We start from the raw sequence: 16,483 nt of genomic DNA on the forward strand, positions 1-16,483 counted from the left end.
TAAAAATAAAAAATTTACTTTTAACACTAGTTAGGCTGTTCAGGGTTTCTTTTGTGAGTAGGTAGAAATAAGGAGATTAATTATGTGTAGTTAGATAATGTCATTACTCAGCTTTTGAGATTATAGGCATCTCTCATTATATAGAAAGTTATAGCCAACTTTAAATTTCTTAAATTTAAAGGTTTCCCAGATTTTACTGGGGAAAAAGTACACAACTTTTATATACAAAGTCAACGGGTTCTTAGTGAACAGAAATAAAGCAAGTATTACCTAGCGTATCAATAACTTGTAAATTAGGTGATTGACTGGTCTGGATTTACAGAAAGATTCAAAATTACAGAAATCCCAACAATTTTTTTTTTTCTTTTGTAGTTGCAGGGTATCAGTCCCTTCTCTTTTCACCAGTGGTTAGTGACTTCTGTAAAGAGAGCTGTTTGAACGTTCTCATCAAGCCAGGCAACCAGGACTTCTGAACCGAGAAAACACTGGCAGTACAGAGAAGCATTGGGGTGACCTAGCTTCCAGCCCTGTGAACTCTGCTGGATATACCAAAAGGCCCAGAGACCATGTCTTGTTCCATTGTGTCCCAAACCTATTTCTGATTTAGAATCATTCGAGAGAGGGGAGGGAAAAGACAATAAATTTATTTTTAGAGAGTAATGTGGGACAGGTAATTTTTTGATTAAAAATTAGGGGCTAACACCAATCCTAAAAATGATTAGTAGTAGTCTGGCATGGCCTGCAAACTGTAACAGAGAATCAGGGACATCCATCAACAGCATTTCCATTATTGGGACATATTGGCATGGTGTCTGCCAGCATGCCCAGGGTGCTCACCTCTTGTGGTGTAGCAGGTCTGGGTTTCAGCACTCCTTATTGCTCATCATTAAGCAGGAATGTTGAACACATTATTGATATTGGTCCACAAGGCATCAGTTTTTTGTTTTTGTTTTTGAGACAGAGTCTCACTCACTCTGTCTCCCTGGCTGGAGTACAGTGGTGTCATCATAGCTCACTGCAACCTCCAACTCCTGTACTTGAGCAGTCCTCCCTCCTGCTTCAGCCTCCTGAGAGGCTGGGATTACAGGCCTGTGCCACCATGCCAGGCTAATTTTTTCTGTTTTTAGTAGAGACGGGTCTCGCTCTTGCCCAGGTTTGTCTCGAACTCCTGAGCTCAAGCAGTCCTCCCGCCTTGGTCTCCCAGAGTGCTGGGATTACAGGTGTGAGCCACCACACCTGGCCCAGTTTTTTCAGTCAATAGAGATACATCTTTCTTTTTGTTGAAAATATAATTCTCATAAAAAAAAAGAAACTTGAGAGCAGCATCTCATTTATACTAGAGGTATGCCAGAAAAGTCTGGCTTTTGGGATGTAAATGGTCTCAGAGGACATTTTGTCTAAAGAATGAAGGGATTAGGAGCATGGAGCCGACTGCCTGTGTTCATACCCTGGCTCAGCCATTTCCCCCTGTAAGACTGGTCTCTCTCTGCCACAGATCCCTTACCTATAAAATTGAGATGGTACTACTTCCTACCTCATAAAGTGATTATGTAGATTAATGGAGTTTATACATATAAAGAACTTAGAACAGTGCTGAGGCTGTAATATGTGTTGTACGTGCAAGTGTTTGCTAGTGTTCTTTGTTTATTTGAGGTTTTTAGTTGTGTGTTGCATTTTTATTTTGATTGTAATGATAGCTTTAGAGTTTTGTTTTCTCTTTCTCTTTTATGACACAAATTATGAATTCAGTACCTTAAAATAGTGTCTTAAATTTTTGCTATCATTAAATTATGAAATTTATTCCTTTGTTTTAGCATTGTTTTGCCCTTTCAAAGAAATATTTTAACTGATATTATGATGTGGTTAAGAAAAAATGAATTTTTTTTTTCAGCATTCATTGAAATCTTAAGAAATAGAAAATATTTGTACATATTTGGCAACCAGAGTAATGAAAGTTGAATTGATGAGTTTTACTTCATATTGTTTAAATTTAAATATTAGGTTTGAGGCAAGATGGAAAGACTCTGCTAATTACGAATATTGACATGGAGCCATGCACAGTAGACCCCCAGCTAAGGATTATTCTTCAGTGGCTTGTTGCCTCTGAGGCTGAAGTTGCAGAACTTTATTTTCATGACCCTGCAAAGAAGGAGTTTATACTAGTAAGTACCTACCGCGTGTAGTGGTTATGAGGATACATGTAATAATTCTTGTTTTATAATGTGGTTGATCTAATAAGATGCCTCTTGATGGCTGAGTGGTTAAATGCTTAGGCTATAGCATCCAGCAGTTTGGGTTCATTTGTCAGCTCTGCCACTCTAGCAGAGTAACCTGGGGCAAGTTAACTAGTCTTTCTCAGTTCCCCTAGTTGCACTATGGAAATGAATATAGAATCTACCTTATAGGCTTTTGTGAGGATTAAATATATACTGTAAAAAGAAAAAAAGCTTAGTCTGAAGCCTGGCACACACTAAGTGCATGTGTTCCTATGAGAAGGTTGTTATTCTCTGTATTTAATTGACTCATAATTGTACCTAATAATTAATATGTCTCTCTGGTAATCCAGTTTCATTCGTATGAGAAGCTGGCATAATCAAAGCCAATAAAAGTTTAAACAATACTTTTATTGAGTGCTTTCTATGTGCCAAGCACACTATTTGTCAAGATTTTCAGCTTATAGTCTTAAAGTTTTTGTCCCATAATTTTCCTTATCAGAGCTTTGGTTTAATTTTATCATAGCATATAGAATAGTTCAGTGAATAAGAATGTAGATTGATCAATAATAACAAAAAAGGAGCAATAAAGTTACTTTTATTTTCTGGTTCAGAATTTATGAAGATATTTTTTAAAAACACATTATACAAACATTTTTTGTTTTGTATTTTGTCATTTATTTTTACTTAGACTTTTTGGATGTTTCCAGTTTAAGTTTCTGTTTTGGGGCAAAAATAAAAAATAAGACAGAAAGGGATATTTGGGAAATGAACTGCCAAGGGGAAAGAATGGCTAGGGGAAATGTTAGAACTGACTTTAGGGAGTCATTTAGTCTTGGATAAACTGAGAGTGAAGGAAGGCCTTAGGTGGAGATGAAAGAGACAAGGCCTGGATACCCCATGTTACCGAGCTCAGGAGACCTATGCCTGATGATGGAGTGAAGTGAGATGCTTAAATGTGGATGACAATGCCCGATTATGGCTTATTCTGAATAATGACCCTCATTGACCATATCTGGCTAAAACCCCAGGAAGCTAGGAAGCTATAAAGTTAAGAAGCAAGTACAGAGAATATTTTTAGTGATAATGATGATGATAGAAATACTTTATTTTGTATCTTTCTAGGTAATATACAATTAATTCTGATAGCTTTACTATTAACTAGAATAAGCACTATTACCATAAGCATTAACTAGAAGGTAAGAGATAATTATATAATTGATAATATAACATATTTTAAGACTTTCTTGTGCCTACACAAGAAAAAAGTGAAAAAGGAAAAAGTAGATCCAAATTCAGAACTTTTGTGGTTCAAAGGACACCATCAAGAAAGTGAAATAACAACCCACAGAATGGGAGAAAATATTTGCAAATTATATATCTATTAAGGGATGTACATATACATTCTTGTACCTAGAATATATAAAGAACTCTTGCAACTCAGTATAAAAATAAAAAGAATCCAATTGAAAATAGATGAAGAATCTGCATAGTTGTTTCTCCAAAGAAGATATACAAATGGCAAATAAATACAGGAAAAGATGCTCAACCTCATTAGCAATTAGGAAAATGCAAATCAAAACCACTATGAGACACCACTTCACGCCCACTAGGATGGCTATAATCAGAAAGACAGATTAGAAGTGTTGGCAAGGATGCAGGGAGATTGGATCCTTCATATATTGCTAGTGAGAATGTAAAGTGGCTCAGCTGCATTGGAAAACATTCTGAAAGGTAACTCAGCATGTCCCCCCTGAGGTATATACTCAAGAGAAATGAAAACATATGTCCACATTTGTACACAAATGTCCATGGCAACATTATTCATAATGGTAATAAGTGGAAACAGCCTTAGATGTTCATCAACTGATGTGAATGGATAAGTAAAACGTAGTATATCTGTCTGTAAAAAATAATGAGGTACTATACCTGCTACACCATGGAGCAACCTTGAAATAATTATGCTGAGTGAAAGAAGTCGGTCACAAAAGACCACACACATGTTTTATGATTCCATTTACATGAAGTGTCTGAAATAGGCAAATCTATAGAGACCAAAGGCAGATTAAGTGGTAGCCTAGAGTTGAGGAGATTGTGGAAAATGGGGAGTGATTTCTAATGGGGTGGGCTTTCCTTTTGGTGTGATGAAAATTATTCTAATATTGATTGTGATGATAGTTGCATTCAACTCAGGGAATATGCTAAAAACCATTGACTAGTACACTTTCCGTGAATTATATGATATGTGAATTATATCTCAATAAAACTGTTTAAAAAAGATTAGGCATATTTATATTACAAAAAATTAAAGTGATTTTTCAGAATTTCACTTACCAATCTTTCAAAACGTAAGAACTTTTATAGAACTCAATAGGAAAAAAAAATGAGCAAGGCATGTTCTGATTGTTGACAATAGAGTTCATTTAAATCTGTATTTATCTACTTTTTTGGTATTTTTCTTTTTGTTGAAACATTAACATTTCTTAACTTTTCAAAAGCCATGTTTCCATTGAGGCTAGAGTGTGTATTCTAGAAAAATACCACACTATATGTTGTGGAAGGAAAATCCACATCCTTTTATTAAGCTTGACGTTGTCTTTATTATTTTATGTTCCTAATTGAGGGTGTGGCAGATGTATTTAGTTAGGTGAAGGATTTCCTGTAGAAATTATCCTCTGCACTCCCACACAGACTATCTGCTTGGTGAGGTTTGTGGAGTTCTGTTTCCAACAATCCCAGACTGTCATTCTGTGGAGGAGATGTGTTTATAAAGGGCAGGAAAGGAAAATGTTTAATTTGGGTTAAAGGGGTGGTGGTTTAGGGCAGAAGACCTCTTTACAGCTAGGAAACAACAATTAACGGTAAACAACAGGATTCTTAGTTTTATCTAATGTTAAAAATAAAAATGAAAACTCAGCTGTTATAAAATCGTTTTTAGTTTATGCTTGTTATGTCTTTCTTTTTTAGCTTTCAAAACAATTACAAGAAAAAGGATGGAAAGTGGGAGACCTCCTGCAAGCTGTGCTTCAGTACTACGAAGTGAAGGAAAAAATTGCCAGTGAGGAGAGATGCAAGTCCCTGTTTGATTGGCTCTTGGAAAATGCATAGAACAAACCCCAAGCCAGTGTATTATAGTATTTGTTTTGGGAGGGGAAGAAACAGATAAAGATGCTTAGGATAAAATTCGAATAGTGATTATTAACATTTTAAGTGAATTGGGAGGAAACTAAATAGAGCTTTTTAAGTGCTTTATGTCATCACACAGTGTATATAGTTCATACTTTTGTAATCTGTAAAAATATTATCTTCATGTATTCTTCTGTACACACGTGTGTAGTACGATAAGACCCTAAGAACATGTATTTGAAGAAAAGTCTAACCATGAGGTTTTCAGGGGCATTGTCTGACAGCGTTCTTTTTGCATCCAAATTGTGCTGCTAGCTGCTGCACTGAAGAGGCTGAGGATAGTTCCAGTGATGCAGTTGTAATTTTGCTCCTTTGCAAACAAATGGCATCTCATTAATAACTAGTCTGAGATCAAAAAAATAAAATTGAGGCTAATTTTTTTGTTTGTTTCTGGTAGATTTTTTTGTCCTGTTTTTGAAAATTAATTTTATTTTCATAGTATTCGGCTATTGGCAGTTTTTTGATTTCCCCAAAGTATTTCTTAGCAGAAACGTTAATATTTTTGGTTTCCATGAACACTGTGATAGTTTCCCCAGCCTTTCATCCAATGACATATTTGCCAATGCTGGCTGCTTATGCAGTCTTTCTGGCATGAAAGTGATGGGTGTGTGTGTGTGTGTCCCTGTGTGTGTAAAAGAGTACTTTAACCTTGCCAGTGGTGTGTTCCTTCTTTTATTTTAGTGTTTTCTTTGTTAAAAACCCACTGTTAATATTAAAAAGGTGCTTTAAAATAAAATGTCTATAAAGATTGTGCAGTAAGAATTTTTATTTGTCTTTTTGGCTATTTTGGGGCCCCAGCTTATCCTGTAAGTGAAAATTCAAATTGGAAAACATTTTGAAATTTTAAAAATTAATATTAATATGGAAATGCATTTGGAGAAGCCCAATAATTGTTTTCATTGTTGGATTTTTGAAAAAAAAAATCTCCACTTTACTAAAGAGGATAAGTTTTTTTCTAGAAAAAAAATGGGAATTTTTTCCCCCCTTATAAAATGTATCTGCACTATTTTGTAAAGTTCTCTACCATGATCTTCCTGGGCTCTACGTTTCCTACTACTTTGTCTTTAGAAACTGCAAGTTGATGTGAATAAGGGACCAAGCTTGTGTCTTGGTTTTGTATGTGTGGGGGTGTGTGTACAGTTTTGATTCTTCCACTAGTGGATTTTTGTAATCTAGGGTAAATCACTTTTTGTGAGAGCTTTGATTTTGCTCCTTCACATTTTCTTTTTTCCTAAGCACTGGCTTTTGAAAGCTGCACAAAATGTAGAAGACATTGCACCTGCCAGGGAATAGGAAATAAGGGCACTTAACGTTAATGTGAATTAATAATTATGGTAGAGAAATGTGTTTTATAGTGAGAGATTCAAATTTGCTTCTTAAGAAAAATGCCAAAAAGCTATTTAAATATTTTGAGGTTACATTGTAAGCTTTGGTTTTTCTTAATTTAAGATACAGAAATAGAGCAAGCCTTAAACATAAATTTTCCTAAAGTTTCTTCAAGTATTTTTTAAGGTGGAACAATGTAGGAAATTTATAACCAAGATTGTTCCTCCCTTTAGCTTTTTAGAACTTGAGATGTGGCAGTACTGAACTGAATTTCTGAACATTAGGACCAGGAATGGTTGCTTTTGTTAATTATAACATGGACTAATTGATCATTAAGTTTAGATTACATTTTTATAAATGTCTAACTATCAAATTGTGTTTAGTCGCTTGGGTATATGTACAGGTTTGGTCAACAGCAAAATTGAATTCTGAATTTATTTTATTGTTTTTTTTTCTCTGAATGTGACCTTGTTTGGAACTGATTTCTTTTAAATTAAAGTGACAATATATTCGTTTTGTAAAACTTTCTGTGTTAGAAAATGTTTATGTTTATTTCTGTTAATGGTATAATCACTTTGAGGTGAGGTTTTCCTCATATTCTTATTTCCTTTGTATTATTGCTGGAACTGTGCTAGATTCGGAGTTTCCTAATTTAACCACTACCTAATGCCAGGCCAGTCATTAGGTATTAGCAGGTGTGGTAGTAATAATAATAGAACTCCACACGTCCATCAATTCAGTGCAGGAGCATAGAGAAATATATTAAGTATTGGAAGATGTGAAGAGAAGTATGAGTTAAGCTTTCTCATATAGAGAGAAAACATTCGGGTTTAGAGCAGTATCTTTTAATAAAATATAGTCTAAACTGAACTTTCTTTAAAGGCACTTTGTGATTTTCCAAAGACGTTCTAGATTTGTTTGGTTGCTCCATCTTCAGAACAGCTCTGTTGAGGACAGCTCAGTCATATTTTATTACAAATCTGCTTGACATATTTATATTGTAACTTTGTAATATTGCCGTTCTGCACATTTTGGCCCTTATGAGAAATGTCTTTTTCAGAACCGTTACAGTTGTGATGTGCATTGAGCTGAATTCTCTGCTAACCACTTTCAAAACCTTCGAGCAATGTGTGGAAAGAAAGTGAATGAGACTGCTGATAGGGGATTTTCAGAATCTTATTTCAGACTGAAATGTGGCAGTTCTTTCATGTTCTTCTTTTCCTAAGCCAAGTTTAAATTACATTGATATTTTTGGTGTTGATAGTGATCTTGAAAATATTTCCTGATTTATACAAAAGGAGTGATTCATTTATAAGTCGCAGAAGAAAAGATAGTATCTGTTGGATGGTTTAATACAATTTAATGGTGTTATAAAACCTTTAAGAGTATTCACCCAGTGAATATACATAACATCTTTATACTTAGGAAAATGTTTCACTTACCCTTTCAGATAGTTGATGTGAATTAATTTAATTCATAATACTTTAATTTTGCTTAAACAAGGGTTTTACGTTGGCTGCTAAGAGAATTTAATTACTTATTAAATGTCACTGTGTATAAAGTGAAAGATAGTTTGCCCATGTGAGTTTGACATTAGTGCACGTTCCCCAAATGCAAAGTTTAATCTTGATTCATCATCAGAGTCCAGATTGAAATGTCTACTTATTTACCTAATATTATTCTTCCAGAATTAATATATTCAGTTTTCCACCAATATATTACTTTACATTTTATGTTTTTCAAAGGAATCTTTCCATAGAATTATTTTTAAAAAGACACACCCATAGTCTGGGTGTAGGGAAAAAACTTTCCATTTAAAACCCTGTCTGCCTGTTACCGGCACAAGAGAATAAGAGCTTCGGTGGGAATTATAAAAATTGTACTAGAGTGAAAAGCATTTTTTCTCATTTTCAGCAAAAATCTTGTAAACATTTACTCATTGACTGTATTCCTGCTCTGAAGATGCAGATACAGTGTTAGTCACTCTTGTCACTTTATTTATTTATTTTTTTTACCATCTGTGTACATTCCTTTCATAGTAGTTCTAGAGATTCTTATTTTGTTTTTGTTGTGATGTTTCAATACTATTTAATATCAGGTTTTAATATTGCTGGATTTGCTACCTTTGGTTACTTGTGCAGTGTTAAAAAAGCTACATTCTTGTTTAATATACCAGATATATAGCAAAAGCAGCTTTTAATAATTATAGCTGTTTATTTGGCTGTGCTCAATTACTACATTAAGATTTTGTACTGTGTAACAGTAACTTTTTTTTTTTTTTTGCTCTTCAGTAATTTAATATGTTCACTTACTGAAATATGAACTTCAGGATGCACTAAAATTTTGTTTTAGCAGTGGCTCAAAAAAAATTCAGAAATTTCTTTTGTAATAATTTGCAATTAATTGTTCTTTTATCTTACAATTGTTTAAGCCTGTGATCTTTCTTCTCCCAACTAAGAGTTCTTCAATAAATTTAAGAAATACCTGTCCTTCGTTTTCATTCTATAATATCTTATTAACTACTCCATACTGAACTAAAACGCAAGTATACAAGTGGGACTGCTGTGATAGAAGACACATAAAAGGATCCAAATGCTCAAACCATGGTTTTTGAGAATGAGAGAACTTAGGAATGTTTTAAATTTTACTCTGGAGTCTACCTACTTATGGGTGCCCCCAAATGCTGATGTAAGTGATTTAAAAGGCTAGTTGCCCAATCTGTTTTGGACTTAATGCAAAGTAGAATTTTATGGTTGCCTTGAATATGAGCATAGTTATGAAATTCTTCTGGCCTGGTTTGAGCACTCTTTCGTTTTAGTAGAGATCATTCGTCTGTCATACCATGTACAGGAGATACTTAAAGACTAGCTGCTGGTTTTTTATTACTAACGGAATTTGACTTTGTCTTCAGTTTGTTTTTGTTTTTTTCCTTGTATATAGGCTTTGTTTTTTAGAGCATTTTTAGGTGCATAGCAAAGTTGAGAAGAAAGTACAGAGCTCCCATGTACCCTCTGTCCTCACTTCACCCCCAGCCTCCTTCACTATCAATACCCCACAACAGAATGGGATATTTGTTTCAATCTTTGGACCTACATTGAAACACCAATCATGCCATTATCATCCAAAGTCCATAGTTTACATTAGGGTTTACCCTTGATGTTGTACATTCATTGGGTTTGGACAAATGTATAATGATATGTATCCACCATTGTAGTATCATATACATCATTTTACTGCCTTAAGTATTTTAAACCCAGAAATTAGGGAATGATCTCTTAGTTTTTCATGAATGTTTCAAAATGCTAGGAAGTAATAATAGCAAACATGGGAAGATTTGGGTATAAGTATATCCCAGTCACTAAGAAAACAAAAATGCTGACAAAAAGTAAACAATATTCCAAAGACTGTAATTCCAAAAGAAAAATGGCTCAAAGGGAATGGGAAATGTGGCAAAGGACATTTGACAATTTTACACAGAAGGATCATTTGTGATTTGTATCTTAGCTGGGACAGAGAGGAGGAGTAAGGGACAGGGCTTGAAGAGTTATCTCAGATTGTTTTTTTTGTTTGTTTGTTTGTTTTTTTTTGTTTTTTTTGAGACAGAGTCTCACACTCTTGCCTGGACTAGAGTGCTGTGGCATCAGCGTAGTTTACAGCAACCTCAGACTCCTGGGCTCAAGCCATCCTCCTACCTCAGCCTCCCGGGTAGCTGGGACTACAGGCACGCACCACTATGCCCGGCTAATTTTTTCTATTTTTAGTAGAGATGGGGTTTCTCTCTTGTTCAGGCTGGTTTCAAACTCCTGAGCTCAAGCAATCCCCCCACCTCAACCTCCCAGAGTGTTAGGATTACAGGCGTGAGCCACAGCACCTGGCCCGAGTTACCGGTACCACAGATTTTTAAAAGTGTGAAAAGTGGTCATGTATCCAAGGATGGATCCTACTATTAGTGCTATTATGCAAAAAGCATAAGGGTAAAAATCTGAGTTTTTTTGCAGTATACTATTTATAGCAGGAACAGTAAAGAATATGTTGCATTTTTTCCTCTGAAAAATTTTTATAATTTTTATAATTATTTTTATAATTTTGTAATTACTTCAATCTCATTTTACTTTTGAGTTCTAGGTCTGGGAGGGTAATATTTTAAACTGGGAAGAGTGAAAAAGAAACATTTTCAAGGGGATTGAAGCCCCATTAGTGGCTTTAGCTCTTCCCTGTGCACCACACCACCTTTTAAACAGACACCTAAATGGATTTTTTAGTTTAAGACAAGGGATTAAAACCAGTGCTGAATTCTGCCCACTAATTTGTTTTGGTTGGACATGTGATCTTTGTAATTACCAACACTTAAAAATGAGACTTCAAATACAAAAATGTTTTTTGTATTTTCAGCTTCTGCAAACATTGAAAGCGCTGAAACCCAGATTGAAGAACAGTTTGGCAGGAACTGAATAATGATTGTCCCTTTAGTCCCGGAGTGAGTTCCTGTGTCAATTCCCTCATTTCTGTTGCCTGCTGGGGCTGTGTAGGCTTTTGAGACGCATTCGAGATGCAATTGAGACACGCAATCTCCAACTTAAAGCAGATGAGATCATTAATGTGCTCAGAAAATCTCAACAACATTCTGGCAACTCTTCCCTTCTCTAGGATTGCTCAAAGAGGAGAGGAACATTCTAGAAATTATAGTCTTGATGAGTTTATTGCTCCTGAGCAAAAAAATAAATAGTGATTGTCAAAAGTATAATTTTTTCAGTCTGTGGGGAAGGAAGGGCCAAAATAGGTTTACCAAGAACAGATTCCATCAGATTTACATTTCATTTTTCAGTGGAATTATTTTCCTGGCATGTTAGGATGCCAGTGACATAGCATCTAGATTTCAATGAGGCGTTTTATAAGGAGAGAAGGAGCAAATAACTGTGGCTTCCTAATGTTTTGAGAATGTGTTCCTGAAGACTTGTGGTCACTCACTGTCTACCTGGAGGTCAACGCTGTGAGTGTCACAGGCCATGTCGTGTGTAGCCCTTTTAATCAACTTTGGGGCAAAGATTTTGTTGGAATGTGCCGAACAGGTGTGTCAAAGCACATTACTGAGCATTGCACAGCAAGCACACTGAGGATGATATTAGAACAGCATAGAAAGAAACTAGGGGAGCAGATAAGGAACTTTCAAGTCTATTTCCTCCCTTTGTCCTTTGACCAAATCATGAATTTGACGTTTTCTTCCAAAGGTGGGAAGGTTCTGTGTTTACATATTCTCCTTTTAAAACTATGCTTGAGTATTTTCCTTCAAATACTATATGATATTTGATATTAACATAGTTCTTTCCCTGTTACTTATATAAATCCTATAAACCCAGGACTTCTAAATATAGGGGAACTGATGCTAAGATCCCATAAGGGCTTAAAATACCATGAATTTCTGAAGAGTCACAGGGCTGTCAGAAAAAATGAAGCTGCTAGAACTGTGAATGTCTGCAACCAACCTCTTACCTCTTTTCTGTTTATAGCAAGACGTGGGTGGTTGTGGGGCAGGCAAGCGTGGAGTTGGGGGAGACTGTAATGTTACAGTAGCTTTTCCAATCTGTAAGTCTCTGTCTTTGAGACAGTCCTAGGTGGCTTGTGGCAAACTCTGGGAAGTCAGCTGCCTAAGCCTGTGCAACTGAGTGGACTTTTCCGCTGCCCTTGAAACCCTAGAAAGCCATGGCTCCAGAGGGAGAGGCCCTTGGTTGAGCGACAAAGTCTGCAGTTGATGCAGAGATAGTGGGATAAAGTCAGTGCGTAGAATGACAATCACATCCAATAATCAGGCCCAAATGGCTAAGTGCTTTAATAAGGTGAGGGTAAGCACTAAATCTCGCTTAAGTACAGAGTGGTACTTAAAGGAAGAGATAAAAACCATGAGTGAGAACCAGTAGAAATGACAGAGTGGAAACCAGCTCAAAGATTCAGATGTTGGCATTATCAGACATAAAACATAAAGTAACTGTGTTTGATATTTTTTCAGACATAAAGGGAAACTCAAATATAAGCGGAGAACTACTCCATATCCACTAGGATGGCTAAAATAAAAAAGAGGAACAATATTAAGAGTTGGCGAGGATGTGTAGAAATTGGGACCCACATACATACATTGCTGGTATGAATGGAATTTAAAATAATGCAGCCACTTTGAAATCTGTTTGACAGTTTCTCAAAACGTTACACATAGAGTTGCCGTATTACCCAGCAATTCCAATCCAATGGGTATATGGAACAAATGAAACACATAACATATAACAAATGAAAACATGTCTCCACAAAATCTTGTACGTGAATGTTCATAGCATTACTCATAATAGCCCCAAGTGGAAACAACTGAATTGTAATCAACTGATGAATGGATAAACAAAATTTGGCTTATCCATGCAATGAAATAGTATTCAGCCTTTAAAAGAAATGAAATACGCATGCTATAACTTGAATAATCCTTTGTTCTGTCGTCCTTAATGAGCAGGGATGTGCAAATCTACCCCCAAAGGCCAAGGGAGCTGAGAGGCCAAAGGAAGAGGGTGTCACATCCAGTTTCTCAGCAAGAAACATCCAATAGCGACTTACAAACAGCAGTGATATCTTGAGCGACTGCAAGATGGTGGATTCCCTCATTGCCCTCCAGAAAATATCCTTTACATAGCATGCTTTTTGGTAAAACATGGGCATCTGGTCACACCTCCAACTTTCTTGAGAAACACTGAGGAGGTTAGATAAGCACCTTTACAAGGGGTTACCTATGCTATCGGCATTGTTTCTTTATGAGGGGTTATCTTTGCTACCGGAACATCTTGGTATGCGGGAGTCAAGAATCAGTCGTTACGGTGATTTGGCTTCAAGATGGCATCACTCTTGCCATGTGGGAGGCTGTTTTCCTACAGCCTTAAAAACATTATGTTAAGTATAAGAAGCCAGATACACAGAAGAGGTCCCATATTGTATGATTCCATGTATATAGAATGTCAGAATAAGCAAGTGCCTAACAACAGAAAGTAGGTTGGTGGTTGCCAGGGGCTGGGGGAAGAGTGGAAATAGGGTGACTGCTAATGGGTGCAGGATTTCTTTTGGGGTTGATGAAACTATCTTGGAATTAGTGGTGATGTTTACACTCTGAATATACTAAATATACTCTGAATATACTAAAAACCACTGAATTGTACATTTTATAAGGGTGAATTTTGTGAAGTGTAAATCCAATAAATCTTATAAAAATATGAGCAGAGAAAAAGAACATATTTAAAAAACAGAAACTTCAGGAAAATGAAAACTAAAATAATTGAAATGTATTAATAAAAATGCAACAGTTGGGTTTAACAGCAGATTAGACATAGCTGAAAAAGAAATAGGGAATTGGGAAAAATCTAGAATGTCACACAGAAAGACAAAAAATGGGGTATATGAAGGAAAGTTTGTGACATTGAGGAAAAGGAGAGCTAATACAGGTCTAATAATTATAGCAGGAGAGAATGGGTCAGGATTAATATTTGAAAAGATCTAGAAATTTTCCAGAAGTGAAAGACAAGCATCTACAGATTTAAGAAACCTAACAATTCCCAAGCAAACACAGAATACACATTAGATTTTCTAAGGAGAGTTGTACATGTATTTGTCTACTTTTCTGCATTACTCAAAAAGTTAAAATTTCGAGGGTGATCAATACAAGAACAGAAATAAATTATATATATTCAAAATTAGTAGAGGAAAAAATAAATGAGAAGAAAAGATAGAAAAAGAAACAGAACTGGTACAAAAAATAGAAAGCACAAAATAAGATGGTAGATATAAATCCTCTTTCCCTCATTCCTCACAGGTGTTCCTGAGCGCACTCCCCAGTAAACTTCCTGCACAGGAATATCTCAGTCTGTTTCCAGGGCAACCCTGTCTGTGGAAGAGTGGAAATTAGGACAATCATTTTGGAAAATGATTGGGCATTACCTAGTTAAGTAGGACTTGTGTGTGACGATTTTCCTATTGAATACAAACTGTAGAGAAAATCTTGCATATACATGAGGAGATATGTACAAAAATGTTTATGGTGGAATTGTTTGTAATTGCAAAACATTAGAATCAACCAATATGTTTATCAACAGTAGACTGGATAAATAAATAGTGATATATTTCTCTAATGGAATTTTATACAACAGTGAAAAAGAACTATAGCTACATGCATCAACATAAATGCGCTGTAAAAGCATAATAGCAAAAGGAGGAAGGGAAAGGAGATCTAACACATGTTTAATAATTATCGAAGGGGAGAGAATGGGGCAGAATTAATATTTGAAAAGATAATTGCTAGAAATTTTCCAGAAATGAAAAATAACCATCCACAAATTCAAGAAACCTAACAATTCTCAAGCAAAAATAGAATACACATTAAATTTTCTACAGAGAGCTGTACATGTTATTTGTCTACTTTTCTGCATTATTCAAAAAGCAAAAGAAGCAAGTCACAGAAGAATACAAAAAAGTGAATTCATTTAGACAAGGTTCAAAAACAGACAAAAGTAAACACTATGTTAGGGATATATACACATATGTGTATGTATATATATGCAAACCCATTTAGTCATATATGTAAATATATATCCATACATATATGAATATGTATGACTATGAAAATGAATTAATGCAAAATTCTGGATAGTGAATTACATCTAGAGGTGAGGAAAGGGAGGAGGATGCAACCCAGGCTTCTAAGGTACAAATAATATTCAATTTATGAATGGTATGTCCCTGGATTTTTAATTTATATTTTCTTCAAATTATAATACATCCTTTAACACATTAACGGCCATGTGAATTGTATTTAACTCACGCTAGTTTTGAGTCCAGGGCCTTGTGAAGCACATGTAACTCACATGTGTCTTCACCTTGGGAGCCATGACAACCATTTTTCAAATTGCATATAACTTATGCACAGAAAACAATAAAAAATAACAAATTTTTCATTACATTAGAAAGGATCATTTTGTTTTTGAAGTTTTTATTCTATTTTCCTAATTAAACACTGTGGCCTCAAGGAAAATTTTTTTTTAGTATGGCAGCCAATATGTTAAATAATATTTTAAATGTATCCTGTATTTCTCAATGGAAAATTCATTTGAAATATATTATTCAACAAGATTTGTTCAAAGTGGTTATGGGTGTGTTAATTAGGTGGTTTTTGAAATTTTTGCAAAAACCAAAGAGACAACTTTGAAGAGGAAATAATGTTTAAGCATAACTGAAAAGAGTTCATTCAAAAGAAAAAACCAACCAGAAAATTTTTCTGCGTTTCTTGACTTGCCCCCTGAAAGCACACATTACCAGAGTTTTCTCTTCAGTCTCTTAAAATTGGGGTGAGTGCAGGTGAGGGGAAGGCTGCTGTCCGTGAAGGCAGGCAAGGAGAGGCTGGTGCACTTGCCTGTCTCATCTCTGCCACGGTCTTGAACCCCACCAGCCCCTGTTCCTCCTACATTTGGAGCCCGGCCCCATCTCCTGACCTGGAGGCGTGGCTCTCCAAACTCCAGACCAAACTCCAACCCTGAGGTAGTAAACAGGAAGTGCCTGTTGGCTTGTAAGCTGCTATTCCCAACACCTGGCTGGCTGCAGACTGCTACTAGTCTGTGATCTGTTAGGAACCAGGCTGCACAGAAGGAGATGAGCATCAGGTGAGCCAGCTAAGCTTCACCTGTATTTACAGCCCTCCCCATCACTGGCATCACCGCGTAAGCTCCGCCTCCTGTCAGATC

At 35.7% G+C, this 16,483-nt stretch overlaps 1 protein-coding gene across 3 annotated transcripts in view; it reads left to right on the plus strand.

Moving 5' to 3' along the window:
- AKAP11 (A-kinase anchoring protein 11) overlaps positions 1-9,214 on the plus strand; it is a 50,441-nt gene extending 41,227 nt beyond the window's left edge. For all 3 annotated transcript variants that reach the window (XM_012755453.3, XM_020290353.2, XM_012755452.3), the window contains 2 exons: positions 2,002-2,162; positions 5,181-9,214. In XM_012755453.3, the coding sequence (XP_012610907.3) occupies positions 2,002-2,162; positions 5,181-5,321 (302 nt within the window). In that variant the 3' untranslated portion in view covers positions 5,322-9,214. The remainder of the gene's footprint in view (positions 1-2,001; positions 2,163-5,180) is intronic.
- Positions 9,215-16,483: the final 7,269 nt, after the last annotated feature.

Source organism: Microcebus murinus, chromosome 13, assembly GCF_040939455.1.
Source record: "Microcebus murinus isolate Inina chromosome 13, M.murinus_Inina_mat1.0, whole genome shotgun sequence".
Lineage (NCBI taxonomy): Eukaryota > Metazoa > Chordata > Mammalia > Primates > Cheirogaleidae > Microcebus > Microcebus murinus.